Here is a 21,324-nt window from a genome sequence, read left to right on the forward strand (position 1 = left end):
AGTTCTTTGAGAGCTTTAAACTAATCGTTATTTAAATTTGTAGAAACCGGTTTATGAATTTTCAAAACTCGAAGTACATTTTGTCTAAGTTTATTTGCATCAGTATTTTTGTTTGAATATTTTAACTTTAAAGCTGCCGTTTCAGTTATACTTATTATACCCATATATGGAACTTTACTCGGAATAGGAACAAAGTTAGGTCCTAAATCTAGTAATTTTTTGTGATGTGTTGGGATACTATCAGCACATAAATTAAGTGTTACCTCTTTTATAAACTTGTACTTTCTTTGGTTATTATTATCTTTATATCTACTTTCCTTGATTAATAAATCAAAATTGTTTTTTAGTTTATTTCTCGATCGCAAAAACATATATTCGTAGGACTTATCTGTAATGTTTGTAATTTTTTGAAAATCTTCATTATTTACACATGATTTTATAAATTCTTCTAATTTTTTGATTGAAATTATGTTGTTGAAATATCTTTTTTTTGCTAGCTTTTGGGTATGTAGAAGTAGATCTTTTTTAACTTTTATCATTAAGCATTTACTAAATTTACTGTTCAGTGGATTTTTTATACAAAGAAATCTTGGGATGATGCAATGTTTAACACATCTTTGAAGAAATATCCATTGATTTTTTAATTTTGCTGCGTTTTTCTTTGCTTTTTTTAATGTGTTGATGTTATGATATAATCCAATACTATAATTGGCGACAATATAATTTCTTCAAAACATTGTCAAAAAACTAAAAAACTATAAGCAAAACAACAACAATAACATCAAAAAACTAGAACCAAATTATATTTCTCTACCATGGGTACCAAAATTAAGTAATCAATTAAAACAGATATTTAAAAGTGTAGGATATACTCCAGTTTTTAAATCACCAAAAAACCTTCAACAATTAATAACTCAAAAAAAAAAGACTCGACTTCCCAACAACTCTTACCCAGGAGTCTACAAACTGGAGTGTTCGTGTGGAAAGCTCTATGTAGGTGAAACAAAACTTAAGGTTTCAACTCGCATTTGCCAACATCAAAAACATACTTTTGAGGGAAAATGGAAAAATTCGGTCGTAGCGGGGCATTCCAGAAATTGCCATGGTGCCTTTGACTGGAATAATAACAACACTGTTAAAGTAGAGGAAGACTATTTAAGGAGAAAAGTGAGAGAGTCCTTAGAAATACAGTTTAACCAGTGTTCTCCAAATGAAGGCGGCTTGAATGAAGACGACGGAGATTACGTCACATTGTCGTTTTGGAAATTTTTCTTTATTAAGACGCAAGAACACATTACATTGAAGTTTTATTATTATTATTATTTTTTTTTTTTAACGGTTTTCTATATTACTTGAATAACGAGGGTATATATATATATATATATATATATATATATATATATATATATATATATATATATATATATATATATATATATATATATAAAAACACATATTATAGATTTTGCAATAAAAAAACACACCTGGTTTAAGGTATTAACAGGAGCAGGTGCATGATTTATAACCTCAGTTGCAATATTAAACAAATGAAGTCGAGACAAGATTTCTAGATAATAAATTTTATCTTTTATTGTTTTCTTTATTTAATGAAAAAAACAAATAATAATAACAAAAATCGAAAAAATTAATTTGAAATAAAACATTAGCATCATTAAAACATCACATTAAATTATATATACCTATATAACCATAAAACCAATCTTCTTGAATACTTTTTTCAACCATACCTTTTGCAAAACTGTTTAACACTAATAACATAGTTACACTCATTTGGATGTCACCCTATATATGTAATTTATATCAATTTATGTATTAATTTTAGCATTGATATCTAATTAAAATAATTAAACAAACTTGTAAATATTTCAATAAACAGTAAAATTAATATTTTTTAATTGATGTGTAAGGTGCTTTAAGAGACTAAATTTGCTGAAGTCAGCAGCTTTTAACTTTGCTGAAACTAGGAGCTTTAAACATGTAACAACTATATTTATAATATTAGATCATTTAAAAAATAATTTATTTTGGTAAAAAGTTTAAAGTATAAAATCATTAAATTAATCAAAATAGTTTTCATTACAAAGTACTTTTGCCAACATCCAACTTTTTTATTCAATAGAATAAAAGTTTTCTAGACTCAATGAAACTCAACATTCAATCAAATTCAAATGAAACTCAACATTCAATCAAATTCAAATGAAACTCAACATTCAATCAAATTCAAAAGTCTTTTATATGTTGTATGCAGAATTAAATTGCTTTACAACAAACTATTAACTGACCAGGGTCCTGGCCCCAGCTAAAAATGAGACTTTTTACAAACCCAGCCCCAGCAAAATTATAAGATTTAGCAAGGATTGATATCTGGGGCTAGGAAAATATTTATAATACTTTATATATAAATTTATGCATACATATACTATTTACTAAATACTGCCATACATACATACATACATACATACATACATACATACATACATACATACATACATACATACATACATACATACATACATACATACATATATATATATATATATGTATATATGTATGTATGTATGTATGTATGTATGTATGTATGTATGTATGTATGTATGTATGTATGTATGTATGTATGTATGTATGTATGTATGTATGTATGTATGTATGTATGTATGTATGGCAGTATTTAATAAATAGTATATGTATGCATAAATTTGTATATATATATACATACATATATATATATATATATATATATATATATATATATAAATATATATATATATATATATATATATATATATATATATATATATATATATATATATATATATATATATATATATACTGCCGACTTAAAAGTGAAGTCTGCAAAAAATCGCTAACCTTATTTCTATGTTTTTTGGTAAAACATTTGTATATATATATATATATATATATATATATATATATATATATATATATATATATATATATATATATATATAATATATATATATATATATATATATATATTATTGTTATATAGTTATTGTAACACTAGGAAATAGTTTTACTTTTTATTAAAAGTGCATTTTTTATAATAATCATAAAACTACTGAATTTATTTTTGCATGTAAAAGAACATAAAAGAATAGTATATATATATACTATTCTTTTATGTGCTTTTGTTTAGCATCACTTCATTTTATTGCCTTTCTCTTTGTTCTATATCACTCTCCTTTATCTCAAGACTGCACTCTTTTCGATGTTATTTCTGATTAAATTCGCTTTACAGACAATCCGGATCATTTATCTTCTCTACTCGATTTATATTTTGTATTTGATGCTAGTTAGTGCTTAGTTTCTCCACATTCACCCTTAGGAGTTTCTGATCACGGTTTGATCTCTCTAAAACTGTTATCTCATTCTTCTTCATCATCAGAATCCCCCTATCATCGTATCTCTTACGACTATTTTAAAGCTGACAGGGACTCTTTCCGTGATTTTCGTTGTGATGGCCCTTGTGTAAAAATTTTTCTGCTGTCTAGATGAATAAAAATTTTTGTAGCATTAAGGGACAGATACAGTGAAAGGATGCGAATGAATTAAATACTGTGGTTAGAAAAAAATGATTTAATAATCAGAAGACTAATTGTTCGAAAGGTCAGTGTGCTTTCTAGGGTTTTTTTAAAAATTGGAACCACTATTTATAAATATCACAAATAATTGACAAGTGCTCTCCATAAGTATGTTTAGTCCACTTTGAACATCTTGTAAAATATGCCATTTACAAAGCTGACACACATGACATGATTTTCTGATTCTGAGTAAAGCATCTTGGGTATTCTGTTCTGTAGACATATAAGCAATGGTGCATCTAGGGCCTGGTTGAAATACCCCTCTCAAATGCCTAACAATGTGGATTCCATTGCCATTTGCATCATTTCTAGACTTATCAGCTGGAACTGTTGTCTTTATGATCCACTATGATCGCTTTCCCACTCTGGCTCACTGAAGATGCTAATGCTGAATTAATGTCAGTCAAGGAGATATTAAAAAGTCATTAGCCAAAGCAATGTTTAACAAAAATTAAATGGAACAGATTTTTTAAAACTATAAAATTCAAAAGGAAAAAACTATTGTCACTAAATTTTAGTCTTACCTTCGGCAGTACGGTGTATGCATGAGCTAGTTGATAAATTGTATCTACACCAAAAATAATATAATTGTATGTAGACGTGTGGACAACGTGATAACAACCTTGTCAATTTTTGGCTATTTTTGTATTTGGCTAGCTGCATTTTTCAGAATACAATGTTATAGAATCAAATCAATCTTTAGGAAGAAATAGTTAAGGGATGATACCTAGTTTGTTACAATTTAGGGTTCCGAGCAGAGTGAGGTTTTCCAGAAAATTTTCCAGACATTCATATATATTTTCATTCACTATATTTTTCTCATTAAACACTAAATATATGAAATAAATATATATAACCCATGTAATTTTCTCTTATGTGTAATAAAAATTCTCTGAGCCAAAATCATAATTCACTGCAGTGTGTTTTATTAAATAACTAGTCTACAGTAAATAACTCAGTATATAACTTATGTTACGGCTAAATCAGCCAAGGGCAGCCACAATGAAAGTATTATATTGAGTAAGGTGGTAAGCTGGTATTGATCAGTTTAGCAGTATTTTATGTCATTATAAACTTAGTACAAAGTTAGAAAAGTCAGTTCATAAGATTTTGTTAAGTCTTGTTTAATGCAGCTATTTGAAACAATAATTTCAAAATGGCTGCATTAGTCTGAGGGCAGAGTTTAAGGGTTTAATAACACTGTTAAAAATTTTCTAAAAATCTCTAGAATCTTATATATGTAATAAGATACAAAATTTAGTAAACTAAGAACAACCTAGCTTAGCATCAAACAGGACCCTTTACATTGACTTCTTGGGATAATAAAAAGACAATTGTTCTCAAATGAGATGCTCTTGGAAAAAAAATTGTAAAAAGATAACAAAAAATGATAATGATTTAATATAGCAACTGCACAAGTAGGTGGAGAACATGGAGTAGAATGAGGTTTGACTTAAAAAACAGACTTATAAGGAATAAAAGCTTACATTACTGCGCGAATCTAGGATGTTAGGTAAGAAGCACATTTATGCATACATAATATGGAAAGGGGAAAGCTAAGGCTTGATGATCATCATCATCATGCTGATCATAATGATGTTTATATATAAATATAAATGAGTATATATAAAACATAACATGATTTTTGAATAAAAAAAAATTTAAAGATGTATTAATGTTTTTGCAGCCCCAGTCACAAACCCAGCCTATGCCTTAACCCCAACAGCTTTTTATCAAACCCAGCCCCAGCCAATCATTCAACCACGGTCATTTACTACAACAAACATCAAAATACATGGAAAAGTGTTAATCAAATAAATATCATGGTTTGTTGAAGCAAAGAATATAAAATTTCAAATCAAAGAAAAATTAGCTTATCATTTAATTTATAATTTATCTAATTAATAATTCATATATTGAGCTTTATTTTTACTTTCCCAATTGTTTCTAAATGCTCAACAGTTGATATGCTGAAATAAAATGACAATTTTTTACAAGCTGTTTAAGGACTCAGTTCTGCAAGTGCTAATAGGACTTAATTAAAAAGTTAACAACTAAAAAACAGTTTGCAGGAAAACAATTTTGCAAAACTGTGACAGAAATGCTGCCCTGACCATTAGCCATATACTTGTTCAAGTAGGGTGTCTAACAATGGATTAACCTATTTTTCTGATTTGTCATGAAAAATATCGCCTTTAGACGACAAAGATAAATTAGAAAAAAAGTTTCTTGCAAATAGTTGTCCAACTATGAAAATAAAAACATTGCCAACTCACTTTATTATTGCTAGCACTGTAATGCCTTCAACTAAAATCTTATTATTTTTCTTGACAGAAGCTGTTTTTAGTTTTTGTTTTTTTAAATTATTGGGCTTTTCTGTAGTGAGGTTCCTTTTATTGCAAAATTGATAATATAAGCTACAGGTGATCATAAAGATAGCAAGGATGCATTACTGACAAGCAATGCTTGCCAATTTTTATCAGGCTCTCTCTAAAACATTTTTGGTGAATATATTGTGGTCCTGAGGAGTTTCACACACATTAGCCCACTAATTATTTTTAATCTTACAACAATGTGATTTTTATAATCTTTCTGCCTCCTCAATTGGTTTTTATATTTAAATTTATTTCTCTCTATACGTCCGCACATTTTTTTAAACTTTTTTTTTCATTTTATGTGTATGTGTCTGTGTGTATATATATGTGTATGTGTGTACGCATATATATACATATTCATATATATATATATATATATATATATATATATATATATATATATATATATATATATATATATATATATATATATATATAATATATATATATATATATTTATAAAACTAATAATAAATCAATTTTGTTATAGCACATTCGTGTGGAGCATTGACCTGATAATCTGTCAGTTCATGGTTCAACTTTCACTATAAGCATATGTTTTTTTTGCCTTTTTTATTCAACTTCTTTTAGGCTTAACGCATGGGTCATGATTTTCTTTTAAAAGTCTGAGTTTATAATTTCTATTGCATGCGCTGTGCTTTTGTTATTATTATTTTATTATACACTTTACTATTGTTGTCTTTACTTTGTTCTGAACGACTGTTTAATATATCTTTTTAACTTTTTTATCCTTCCTCTCTTCCTTATTTTTTCCTTATTTTACTTGGACTTGACTTAGAATAGCCCTTTGATGCATATTTTTGCATTTTTTCAAATATTAAAAAAAAACAAGAAAAAAAAAACCTGTTGTGCGTAGAAAAATAGGACTTCCTTTACCAGATTATCAAAATTCCATGGAGGCAACTCCTACATTAGAATGCAAAAAATCTAATAACAAACAACAACAAAATTACAAACTGCATATTAAAAAAAACTAACCAAAGAAATTGGTAGTGCCTCTTTGAGTCCATCTTTTTGCTCTGAGTCACTTTGTGTAAAAAGCCTGAAAAAAAAAACATTAAAATTATTTCATATGATAGTTTTGTTTTTATCTCTTCTATGTAATCATCAGAAAAGTCTTTATCCACTCACCTATCATTAAAAGACTGGCGAAGTTGGAATGCTTCCTAAACAGCAAACAAATAAAGGTTGATCTCTTAGGGTTGACCAATCCTGGAACACATATATTTTCTCAAATTGAAACTTTTTAGTTAAGAATTCTTAGAACTACTTGTGTTAAGAATTCTTAGAACTTGTGTTTTTGATAATGATTTTTATTTTATCGCTTTTTTATTTTGGCTGAATACCAAATACTAAGTACTTTAAATTTTGACTAATTCAAATAAAAACAGTGAACATATATACATACATATATATATATATATATATATATATATATATATATATATATATATATATATATAACAATAAATGAGTGTTTAACGGGTGATGTGGAATTTATCGGACAAAATAAAAACGTCAATAACTTATTTATAAATAAAAAAACAAACTACTGTTATATTTTTTTAAAATAAAGCATTTATCTTTTAATAAAAATATATTATTTTTTATATGAAAAAACACCACCATCTGCAATTGATCTCAATTTTGCTCTGACGCCTTTCATATGCGACTGTAAAAAGTTTAAATCAATTTCTTGTAGTTTTAGTTTAATGCGATCAATCAAAACTTGCTCTGTTGAAGCTTGCTAATCTCCCTCGTAAACCTTCTGTGCCAAATGTCCCCAAAAAATTTCAATTGGTCGTGCTTGAGGCACATTTGGGGGATCGGATTCTTTATCAACGTAATAGACATATTGGTCCATCCAATTTAGAGAATCTTTAGAATAATAAGAACTTGCTAAATCTGGCCAAAATAAATAGTTAAAGTCTCCAAGATACTTGTGAATAAATGGAAGAAGTCGTTTTTCTAAACATTCATTAATATAGATTGATGAATTGATCGCTACAATCTTGGAAGTGCGAAACAATGGCTCGGACATACCACGGTCAGATATGGCTATCCACATTAATAATTTTTTTGGAAATTTCTCTTTTCCTATAAAACAAACACTTTCTGGGCATGTCTTTTTGTTGTTTGTGTAGTATCCAGAATTTCCAGGCATGTTGTCCCCTGCAAAACAAAAGTATTTTTCGTCATCGATGACTAGAAGCGATTTTGTGTTATAGAGTTGGTTAACTAGTTTCCTGCTTCTTTTCTTTGCCTTTATTTGTTGTTCTATAGTGTATTTTGAAGTCTTTTCACGTTTTCTATATTTATTATTCATTTTTTTTAACTGACGACCAACTGTCGATTGATTTACACCGAATTTAATACCTATTTTTCTCTGACCGACCCCTTTTCGATTGTTGACAAGTCTCGTTAATTCGGGTTTCTTTTCTCTAGTCCAGGATGTCGGACGACCAGGGTGCTTTCTATCAGAAAACGATTGAACAGTTTCAAGTCTTTTTAGGTTATCATATATTGTACTTCGAGCAAATCCTTCCTTATCAAAATGATTTACGATTTTTTTTTTTTTAATATTAGGTTTATTTACAAAAAACATTTTTAGTCGCTTTCGAAAAGATTCTCGTTCAGCTGCATTTAACCTCATTTTAAATAATTGTGTTTCAAATAATAAAGTTTATATTTTATAGAGCGTTTATGCCTACGCCTAAAACCACAAAAACTAATTATTATGCCCAAATAATGAAATTAGGATTTGTCCGATAACTTCTGCATCACCCATTAAGATAAGCACTGTGAGGCCACACTGAAATAGCCTGCTACTTCAGGGGATTTTAGTACATACATTGACTATCTTATAGCCTGCTGATACAAAGGAGTGCCACTACATCGACTGAGATTTTGGGATGGGGCATTGAGATTTTGGGATGGATCTTTTTTTTTACTATTATTCTTTTTTTCCTTCTTTTTCTGTAAAAGGCTATATGATATAAAGATAAGCAAACATAGTAAGCATAAGCTTATCTAAATACGCAGTAGATATATACATACAATGTATGTATATATCTACTATGTATGTCAAACATAGTAGATATATACATACATAGTAGATATATACATACATAGTAGATATATACATATATAAATGCATAAAAATCAATTAATGTTTTTTTTTTTTATTGTTTTTAAGAAACTTTATTTAGTTTTAAAAAAAGTTATTCTACCCTAACATTTAAGGAGAACGAAATACTTAAATTGATGGGTAATTAAAAGAACACTTAATAAATAACCAATAACAACACTTACAAAAAACCCTAATAATAAATTTACTTTATAATTCTTGTTATAACGTCGCTAATAAGTTCTAGAAGTTAAATTGTCATTTGTATGGAGCTTTTTGGTGCATTTTACATGACTATGGTATGCATATTTGACGAAGTCATATACAATTTTATTTTGAATTTTTGCACAGATACAACTTCCTTGAGTTTAGCATAATTTGATTAATTAGCTGACTTTAGTAGGATGTCCTTGTTGCTGGCCATCCTGATTATTTTATAAATAATAAAAAATTTTATAAAAACTTATGGAGAAGTATTATATTTTTATTTACAGATTAAAAATCTAAACACATCTTAAATGGAGGGTATTAGTTTTAATTTATCTAATATCTGGTTTAAAAATCTTTTTATAACCATTTAGTACTTTTTGTACTGTACTGAACTCATTTTTTTATACATAAAAGTTTTTAACAGCAACCAAAGTTTATAAAAATATTAAAGACTTATTTTAATAATATTAAAAAAAAGATAACTAATTATTATTCTTTCAATCATTTTAGAAAAAAAAAGACAAAACTTTATTTAAGGATACAAAAGAAATGTAAAAACACTTATAAAGTGTTTTTATAAAGTTATGAATGTATACTTATAAAGTTTTCTGTCTATAAGTTGAATGTATACTTATAGTGTTTTCTGTCGACAAGTATGCTCGCGCAAGCTGTTTACAAAAAGATGCGACATTGCACAAAAACTCATCTATACATTGAAACAGCAAGAAGACATAAAACCAAAAAGAATACACAAGGCCAGAAAGGTTACACAAACCCAACAAAAATAAACAAGGTAAACAAAATATATATGTATTAGAAGATTTTTAATGCATTAAAGCAAAATTTAAATTTTAAAGATTAAAAATACCCTAGGTAGATCTTCAAGATCTTCAACATCCTCATCAACATCAGTAGAGAAAAGTTGCTCATTACAGTCTTCATCCCCAAAAACAGCATCTAATTCAGGTCCTACTAATGTCATATCTTGAAAAACATTAGATACAACACCACTAGGTGTTTGAAGGCCTGGATCCATTTCATTTTCAGAGCTTAAGGTTGATTGATTATTGCTTTTAAAATCAATGCGTTCTAAAATTTAAATTTATTATTACCAAATCAAAACTTATGAAAATTTATATAATTATATATAAAATTTACAAATTCCATTTATTGTATTTATGGTAAAAAAAATCTAAAAAATGGTAACAAGGTAAACAATTGGTAACTTCTGAATTATAAATTAAAAAATAATATGCTCAATAACATTTTGTACTCCTTATGCTTCATTTTTAATAATTTTTTTTTTACATTAACTTTAATAACTTAATAATTCTCACCTATTTTTATTATTTTATTTTACAACGAAAATACTTTTATTTATAAAAACAAGTAATGAATGTAAAAAAACAGAATATATTTCTTAAATTTAAATTTTCAGTATAGTAAAAAACAAACATTTCACTTGATTTTGAAAAACAAAACTTTGCCTAGTGCCTCTCTAAACAAGCTTTTGTACATAGAGAAGCTTCTTTCAACTTTGACAGACGTTATCAGGGCATACTTAGGTCACTAAAATTATACAGTTTTGTATTAAAATAATCCATGCTTTGAGGACATGTTCTTAAAAATATCAAAACCATAAATTTTTTAATTGTTTTAAACTTTAAACTAGATTTTAAACTTGTTAAACTTTAAATTTTAAACTTGTTTTAAATTCTAAATTCTCTACCTTGTTAATATAGGCTGTGGTAGAAAAACAAGACCTTAACAAGATTTTAAAGGCTCCATAGAGAGTGAAATTTTTGAAATGTAAGCATTTCAAAATTTCACTCTCTATGGAGCCTTTAAAAACACTTTTTTTACATTTGATACAAGTTGATCAACATTCAGATATATGCATTTGTCTGTGAAAGAAATGAAAAAGAAAAGTTAAGTGTATAATTTTGGAGTAAGTTATTTTTATTGCTCTAGCTGCTTTTACAATAGCAGCACCAAAAATCTCCACAAACTCATCAAAAAAAATTGCAATAATGTTATGATTTGCTTTCTCAAACTCAGCAGAGCTCAATAAAAAAATCATTTTTGGAGATTTTTTGCTCTATTCAAATAATATATGCAATATCTCAGAAGTATCAGTAGTATCATCAATTAACATCCCAAACAGTGGTTTCAGATGGAACTTTTACTTCTGTATAAATTTGCAAGAAATCAAATAAATTTTTGTTATGAATTTTGTACAACGGTATATCAGCAGTTACAAAGACACTGCATAAGTCATTATGAGTACAAACATAATATAGAACTGTTTCCTGAATTAGCTTTGTGAAAGTTCTGTGTGAAAGTTGTTGCAGACTCAACAGAACTCATTTCTAAAATCTAAACTTGTTGCAAAAATACTTTGTAGGGTGTTGCATAGGAGTAAATATTTTCTCTGCTGAAACAGATTTATTGTGCAATTCAAAAGATTAAAAGATTTATTGTGCAATTCAAAAGATTAACAGATTTATTGTGCAATTTAAAATTTAAAATGTTTTGACTGTTTTTTAAACCAGACATATTTTCTCACAACCTCAGTTTTTACTGCTTTGTAAATTTACCTGCTAGCTTTACTTTCCTAATAAATCTATAACCAAATAACATATTTTGTCTAACAGAATTTTTTTTTTTACTAAACATCATTTACTTGTAACTATTTTTGGTATAAATTCATTTGTTCTTTAAATTTTTGTGTGGCTTCATTTTTCTATAAGAAAGCAAATTCTATTCCTTTATCCAAGAGCAATATGTTAATATGTGAATGATTTTGTTTAATGTGAATGAAGTTGTTTTAAAAAAAAAAATTTAAAGAAAATTATCAAAACTTTCAAATTCAAACTTTGTATAATAGAAGCAATCTTAAAAGTTTTTTTATGAAGTAAAAACATATTTAACATCAAGTAAAAACATATTTAAAAAAAAAAAGTCTTATATTTTAGACATAAAAATAAACTAATATCATCTTTTAATACAATTTAATTAATTATTTTTTAACAACTTTTATTTTACCTGACAACACTGTTTCATTAAATGCATTTGCATTTAAATGAAACAGTGTTGAAACATATACATTAATATAGGATTTATATAGAACAAATCATAAACTTTTCATAGTATTTGACATAGGACTTGTATATAATAAATCATATAAATAATATAGATTCGCTATTTTAGGCAAAGAAGAGAAATAAAGTCTGACTTAAAATACACCTGCCTTAGGGCTCTTGTTTGAGATGGTGTCTCAATAAAATTACTCATCTTGAGCATATGTTATCTGCATTTGGCTACTGTTTTGCAAAAGGCCTTCTTAACATAGATGTTGCACATGCATGGTGTTTCTGTTGCAGGTGAATGGTGTCTCTGGTTGCACGTAAATGGTGTTTCTGATGCATGTGAATGATGTCTCTGTTGCACGTGAATGGTGTCTCTGTGCTTTTTATTTTCAGATTACTAAGTCTCAAATTTATCTCAGGAGTTCTAGAAAAATTTCTTTCAGAAAAATTCTCTAGAACCTAACTTAATCCTTATCATTAATAAAGGTAAGACTAAGATTCTCTCCTACATGGATCTGATCTTATTTTGATCAGAACTATTTGCAAAGAACTTTTTCTCTAACTCATCTGATAAATCTAAAGACAATGCTCTTCCTGTCATCCCAAAAATACAGATTTATCTATTGTCAGAGATCCAAACCAATCCTACTTCATTTGCTAGAATTATTTATCTTATAAAACTACTGCTTATAGTCTGGACAACGTTCCTGTCACAATCTTATAAAAGTGTTCTCGAAAATTCCCTTTAATACTCTATAAACTATTTAACAAGTGTTTAACTGAATCTTGTTTTCCTGCTTACTGGAAAATGGCATTGGTGGTTCCAACTTCTAAAACTCTGAAGAACACTATGACCCCTTTAACTATCGCCCAATCATCTTTCTCAAGTTCTATTGTCTAGTCATCTCTCTTAACTTCTATTGTCAAATCATCTCTCTCAACTTTTCTCTACTGATAGCAATCAGTCAGCTCTCTACTATTATCAAGGTTTTTGAGTCTTTAATTAACAAGTTTCTAACATCTCATCTTGAGTCAAACAACCTCCTCTCTGACAATAAATATAGATTTCAACCTTGTTCTACAGCTAACTTTCTTATTGTTATAACAGAAAGGTTCTATTGTGTATTAGATGGAGGCAGCAAAGCTATTGCTCTTCACATATCAAAGACTTTCAATAAAGCCTAAAATGCTGGTCTTTTTCATGAGATCACTTCAGATAGTTTATCACCTAAAGAATGCATAGAACAGGCAGATCTTGAATCTATCTTCAGCTTCAAACAAAACTTGGTTTACTGCTAACAGTATTACAATATTATTGATATTCCTATATTGATAAATGGCAACATAGCCTTACTGAGATAATAGTCTAACACCCTTACTGAGTTATTTGTATTATGTCTTCTCTGATTATCATTCACTATTGAACTTGCGTGAAAACCATTTACAAAATCTATTTCAAAGTTGGCATCTGCTAAGATTGCCTTTATTTATTGTGGACACCATTTCATTATACCTAATTTTATCCACTGCCCCAACCAATATCTTTTTTGCCCATGTATGGAGTGCTGTTGTCATATTCAGGCTGGTTCTTCTAATGATGCAGTTTATTTTCTAAACAAAGTCTAAAAGCGTATTGTTAATGTAGTTAAACCACACTTGAGCCTCTGTCCCATTATCAGAAGGTTGCATTTCTCCAAATACTATTTATCAATCAGAAGAATATTAAACAGGCTTTTAGAGTTTAATGTAAAATGTTTTATAAAATTATATTTCTTGTCATAAAAAGGCGGAGAAAGATACATCTGTTGGTTTACTCAAATCTACATACAACAGAGAATTTAACATTTTTATGGCTGCGAACACAGGACAAAGAATTACTCAATACAAAGTATTTAAACTGTTAACAAAAGCATTGAATTATCTTAGCAATATTGAAAAAAAAGATTTCAAGAAATTTCAAGTATATATTTGTTCGCTCCCACAAAAATTCAAGAGTTTATTTCAAACCAATACAGTTGCAGTTTTTTAAAGTAAGTTTTAAACTTCATTACTTACATAATCTTCAGATGTCAAAAACCCTTGAAAATGCACTAATTTACTTTGACTTGACAATGCAAGCCTGTTTGCCATAAAATAAAACAGTATCATTTCACATGAAGATTTGTTAAGAACCAAAATGTGAATCAGATGTTACATTGTTCATATTATGGACCTGTAGCTCTTGAACTTTTACTTTTTGACAAATTGGTCAATGTCACTTTCAAATTGTACTTAATTTGTCAAAAAAGAAAACCAGAAAATATTTAAAGTAACATTCAAATAATAAAAATTCAACCAACCACTAATTTTCCAATTTTCAATGAAAAATATTTTAGAGGACAAATAATATTAGTAAGAAACAAGCAGTCGAAAAGAGTGCAGTGCAGTCAAAAAGATTGCAAAGAAAGGAGAGAGTGAGAAACTTGAATCAATTTGTGAAAGTTTCTCACTCTCTTCTTTGAAAATTGTATTTCAAAATTTAAAATTTAAAGTTTAAAAAATTTTAAATTTATTTAAATAACCAGAATTTATTTTTTAATAAATTTAAAAAAAAAACTTTTGTCTTGTAAAAACCACACATTTTTACTTTCCATTATACTAGGCTACACTATGGAAAGTAAAAACCACGCGTTTTTACTTTCCATTATACTAGGCTACACTATGGAAAGTAAAAACCACACTTTTTTACTTTCCATTATACTAGGCTACACTAGCTGTGAATTAAAATCTAGGGAAAACTTAACAAGATGTTTTTTTATTAAGGTTTTATGGAACATATTGTCTGAAAAACAATGAAAAAAGTTGAAACTTTACAAATGATCCAAACATGGTCCAAACATGTTTGACAAAGGTTTAAAATGTTTGACAACCAAGAAGAAAAAATATGACAATGTAATTATATTAACCCCCTCCCTCTCACTTCCTCACACACACCACCACCACTATATCAGTTGATTCAGTCAAAAAAACTAGCAAACAATATTAGGAATGGATAAAGGGGAAAACCAGTAATGTCACAACTTTCTATGTTTATATGTTTATAATGTGTTAATTTGTAGATAATTTAAAATTTTAAAAATAGTGCATTGATGATTATGCAGCAACATATCTAATATTTAGTGGAGACAATAACTGAAAAATCAGGAAATGTGACATCACCAGTATTTCCTTTGCACCCTTTATATATGTCCAATGTTTTTAAAACATAATTTAGTTACTCTAACACTCTAACACTGTATCAGTATTCCAACATTCTCAAAAACCAATACCAGTATTCCAATACTCTCAAAAACATATCAAGCACATAAAACTAAAATTCAATATATTGTATTACTTTATAAACTTATAGCAATATTTATAAGGCATTATTACGCACCAGGTGTATCTAGCAATCTTGAATGATCTTTTCCGATCATTGGGTTTGAATAAGTAGTAATCTGAAGCGGTGGACTAGGATCAACTTCTGTTTTTGAGCTTGGGTAGTACAGCTGACCAAGAATTGCCCAAACTTGTGCTTTTTCAAAGAAACCCAATTTTTTAGCTGCCTGATACCAAATAAACACTTAAATTATCAACATATTGAAATAATAAAAATAATATCAATAATAATAACCAAATAAAAACCAAACACTTAACTTATAATTAAAATATAAAAATTTTAAAAACATGTATTTTTTAAAATCAAATTGGTGATAAATTTGTTAAAATATACTATAATAAATAATAGAAAATACAAAATATTTGAAAAAGCACAATATTAATTACAAATAAAAAAAACTATATACCTTAGAGTTATGTTCGCACATTGCAGTTACTGATTTGCCAAAAAAAATGTATTCTTTTGCAAGAGAAGAAATCCACATTTCATCCTATTATGAAAAAAGTTTTTTAAAAGCCTTTTATCTATAACACAATAGGCCAGGGATTAGAAAAAAGGTCAAAACTTTAGGTCTTGTATTGACCTTTGCAACTAACATGCATACCCAAATGGCAATGTTTTAAGAAAGGAGTTTTATATACTTTTTTTTATTTTTTTCAAAGGTTAAACCTTAAAGTCAAAAATTTGTTAAAATATGTGCAAAAAACATATTGCCAATACAGCTGTGACTTTCAGAATTAATCTATCCTTGTGGAATTTCAAAATACTTCTTTAAATTTTACCTATTTTTATGATTATTTCAAAAAACAGGAATTTTCAATTTTTTTACATTATTAAAACACATTTTTTTAATCTTTAATGCAAAAAAAAACTTCAATGCATACTTTAATACTAACTATGAAATACTTTAAAACTAACAGTTGGTAAAAATACTGTCTATCTTACTATTTTAACCACCCCCCACCCCAACTTGTTGCTGTATGTCAAAAGTTGTCTTCTGCATATTGAATAAACTCTATTGGAATACTCTGTTCAAAAAAAAAAACCAATTGCTTATGCATTTCGTTCAAAATCCAAACTTCTACTAATTAGCAAGTTGAACTTGATGGTAGTTCAGGAAAATCAATTTACAAACAGTAATTTAAAAATTTAACTGAGAAATTTTTATTGAGAAATGGAAAGTTAGGAAAGAAGAGTATAAACTGAAGATGAAGGAGTAAATGGTATTTGTTCAGAGGGGATTAAAGGAGGAAATCCATTTGGTAGAATGATATTTGTTTTTCTTTTTTTAATATTTTAATAGTGAGAGAAAAAATAAACATTAATTTAAAGTGCATTTACCTTTATTTTTATGATTATTTCAAAAAACTTTAAAATATATTAAAGAGACAAAAATATTTTTGTCACTTTAAAGTACCTTCTAGTTTAAGGTGAGCACTTCAATTTAAAAACTACCTTTTAATTTTTTTTTTGCATGTACAAAATTTTTTTTTGTAATTAGTTTATGTAATCATGAATTTTCTTGTTTTTATCTTTTTTTAATATCTAAACATTAATTTGTTTTTCTTCATTCATCAATGTTTAAACATGCATTAAATTGCTATTATCAAGCAAATAAATTACAATTTATTTTGTCTTTTTTTGACAATATTATATAAAACTAATGCCAAACTAATGCTAACAAACAGAAAAAAAAAAAAAATAATAATAATAATAAAACAAAAGATTTTTAAAAATATGTGTAAAACTAGTATTGTAAAAAAAAAAAAAAAAACTTTTGCTAACATTTTTTCTTCGCACAACTTAAAATATTATGGTGATTCCTTTTTAACACATCAAATCTTATAAACACTTATAAACACATCAAATCTTATAAACACATCAAATCTTATAAACAATTATAAACACATCAAATCTTATAAACACTTATAAACATATCAAATCCAATAATTCAAATCAGAACCTCTAAGCAAATTCTTTGATAAAATTTGTAGGAAGGGAAAGAAAAGTTAAAAGACCTTTTACAACTGGAAAATATCATAAAACTTTATGCCCCAGAAACAATTGAATATCAAACATTTTTATTTACAGAAGTTTTGACCAGTTAATCTATTTTCATTTAGTTCAACCATAAGAATATGCCTGCTTAGCATAATCTAACTTATTTAATTTTGCTTTTGATGAAAAAAAAATGATATTCTTTTATTTATAGAACATTTTAGAATTTCTGTTATCTTTGCATTATCTTTTTATTCTTGATTTCTGTCTTGTGTCATTTATTTTCTTGTCTTCGCATTTTCTTTTCCTTGAAAACAGTAAAAAATAATTTAGCTTTATTTTATGCTGTGTTAAATTTTATATTGGTCAATTAGATACTTAAATATTATTAAACACCATTTATTTTTAACATTTTTGAGTAATACTACTTGTTGTGCTGTACATTCCTGTCATGATTAGACGTTTTTGGTTTCGAGTTTAATATGTTTTATTTAAATAACTTTTAAGGAAATAAAAAATGATAAAAGAATCAAAAATAAGAAAAGGAGAAAAGAAGAAAGAAGATAAAATTGAAAACATAATTGGGAAAAAAGTAAAAAGTGAATTTTTCAACTAAAAAAATGTTAAAAAAATAACAGAAATATAAAACAAATATAAAATAAATATAAATATAAAGAAATATAAAGCACTATTTCCAAATGTTTACTATAGCAGTATTATGGCATGGATGGAATTGTAAAACTTGCACACCTTTTGCACAAAATGTTAGCGTCATATAGCTAATTCGATGCAGCCTTTTTAAAAAATCAAAAAACTTCAAATTTCCATGACCTCGAAATTCACTAGATTTGAATCCATTTCAAAATTTAAAGATAATCAACATGCAGAAAAACTTCACAGCATAAACAAATTTGAAAAGTCACATTGATTTTGTGATAAATTAATGTATAGGCATCTTACATTTAAAATGACACATTGATAGAAGTTGAAAAGTTTGTTAAATCAAAATGTACATCAATTAAATGTTTGATTTAAATAGTATAAAGAATTTACAAATAATTTCACATAAAACATTTATTTAAAGTTATTCTGATTTTTTGCACCACTATACAAATATTTTTGCACATATACAAATGTTTGTACACTTAGCCATATAAAAGCAATATTAGTGATTTGATATTAAAATAGCCGTCTGCAGGGGCTTCAGTACATACATGAATACTTAAAAAACTTTATTTAATAGAAAACTTTGGTAAAACTTAATTAAAATAACATATAGTTTTAAATGAAAAGTGTTTATGTATAATGTATAAAATGCTAAAAGACAAAAACTAAAATTTTCAATTTCAATTTTTCAATGAATCACAAAATCTCAATAAAATAATCTTAAAAAATAATATAAAATCAAAAATTCAATAACTTAAAACAAAACAAATTAACCTAAAATTTCTAATTTTACTTACAAATAAAGAATGCATTTCAAAAACATTGACAATACTGCATTCTTGATGAGAGTCTTGAGTTTCAAGTCCAAATTTTGACTGCTTTTTAGCATTTATGCTAGAAAATAAAACCATCATTATTATCTAAATGTATGTAAAGTTCACAAGTTGAATATAGAATATATGATATAAATATATATATATATATATATATATATATATATATATAAATATATATATATATATATATATTTATATATATATATATTTATATATATATATATATATGTATATATATATATATATATATATATATAAATATATATATATATATATATATATATATATATATATATATAATATATATATATATATATATATATATATATATATATATATATATATATATATATATATATATATATATACACACATATATATATTGAATATATGATATATAAGATATATGATACACACACAGAGAGATCAACATAAGTTTAATGAAATTATGGAAAAAAATGCAAATAACAAAAAATGGACTAGTACTGTTCTTCTTCTCACCAATTCAATTAGTTTCCTCAATCAAATTAATGCGATTTGTTATAATCTAACTGTAATTTTGTTAGTCTAAATACCTTAGACAAGTGAAGAACTGTATATCTAAGCCCTTTACTACAGGTTTACTATAGGTGTATACTATAACTGTATATCTTAGCCTTTTACTAAAAAAAAACCCAAAAAGGCCAATGTAATGCTACAGAAACACCCAAAGAAAAGGCATACTGGGGAAACTTTCAGACTTTCAAAGACAAAATTTCATTTATCTCAAATGTGGAAATGTGCCTTTTCTCCTCTGTAGTCTTCAAATATATATATACATATTATAATATAAATATATAAAAGCCCTTTATTATAGGTGTGTGTGTATATATATATATATATATATATATATATATATATATATATTAGTAATAGTATATATTAGAATATATATAAATATATATATATATATATATATATATATATATTATATAATAATATAAATATATATAAATATATATATGTTAGTAATAGTGTATGTTATAATATATAATATAAATATATATATATATTTTAGTAAATTAAAATAAATTAAGTTAAAAGAGCGGTATTTATATATTTTTTATAAATAAAACTTCATATTTTTTACAACTATAAGTTTCATGCTAAATGCAACCATCAGGTAAAAAATTTGATTTTTTCTCATGGAAATATAATTCTGTACAAGAGAAAAATGTGTTAGAAATCTAATCTTTTGGTTTGTGGTTACCCAGCAAAAATTTGTTCTCAAGGCAACACTCAGATACTAGTTCCCTTTTTTGTTTAATAATTCTTTGGGATTTTTATACAATAAAATTAGTTTTTTGTATAAAGATAATAGGCATTTTTTGGTTATGTTGTTGTAGGTGGGGTGCTTTTTATGATGGACCATATTAAATTGGGTGCTGTTTTTAACTTATTCTTTGAATCCCATAGGTAGTTTGAAAGCATAGTTGTATTTTCAAGCTTTTTGTTTTTGAACAACTGCTTGTGGTTTGCATATCTAATTTTGCACACGACCTATGTTGAATCTATATCAAGATCAGAAAGATACTAAATCAGAAGTGTTCATCACACTGAAGGGCCATAAAATCAATTTCCAAAACACAAAACCCTGCCGCCAACTAAATCCAGTAAAGAGCAAACTTGACATTGTAAACAAAACTTATTTAGACAAAATCAATAACAACATAAAAAATATATTGAAACTAAACCAGTGGTAAAACACTGCTGAAGTTATCAAATGGTTCGAAAATATAAAAGAAAGGAAATACTGCACTTTTATTTAACTTGACATCAACAAATTCTACCCCTCCATCACACCTACTATACTGAAAAATGCTTTAATGTTTGCGAAACAACATTTAATAATTAGTGAAGAAATCAGAACAATCAACCATCGCAGAAAATCTTTACAGAAGTCCTTTACAGAGACGACAGAC

General features: G+C 26.6%; 1 protein-coding gene across 1 annotated transcript in view; it reads right to left on the bottom strand.

Moving 5' to 3' along the window:
* LOC100210968 (GATOR2 complex protein WDR24) overlaps positions 1-21,324 on the bottom strand; it is an 86,994-nt gene that overhangs the window by 28,276 nt on the left and 37,394 nt on the right. Inside the window, exons 12-20 of the mRNA XM_065810866.1 lie at positions 19,325-19,421; positions 16,270-16,353; positions 15,861-16,029; positions 10,225-10,445; positions 7,151-7,185; positions 6,998-7,061; positions 6,863-6,925; positions 1,701-1,803; positions 1,485-1,567 (exon numbers count right to left, since the gene is read on the bottom strand). Of these exons, the coding sequence (XP_065666938.1) occupies positions 1,485-1,567; positions 1,701-1,803; positions 6,863-6,925; positions 6,998-7,061; positions 7,151-7,185; positions 10,225-10,445; positions 15,861-16,029; positions 16,270-16,353; positions 19,325-19,421 (919 nt within the window). The remainder of the gene's footprint in view (positions 1-1,484; positions 1,568-1,700; positions 1,804-6,862; positions 6,926-6,997; positions 7,062-7,150; positions 7,186-10,224; positions 10,446-15,860; positions 16,030-16,269; positions 16,354-19,324; positions 19,422-21,324) is intronic.

Source organism: Hydra vulgaris, chromosome 11 (assembly GCF_038396675.1).
Source record: "Hydra vulgaris chromosome 11, alternate assembly HydraT2T_AEP".
Taxonomy (NCBI): Eukaryota; Metazoa; Cnidaria; class Hydrozoa; order Anthoathecata; family Hydridae; genus Hydra; species Hydra vulgaris.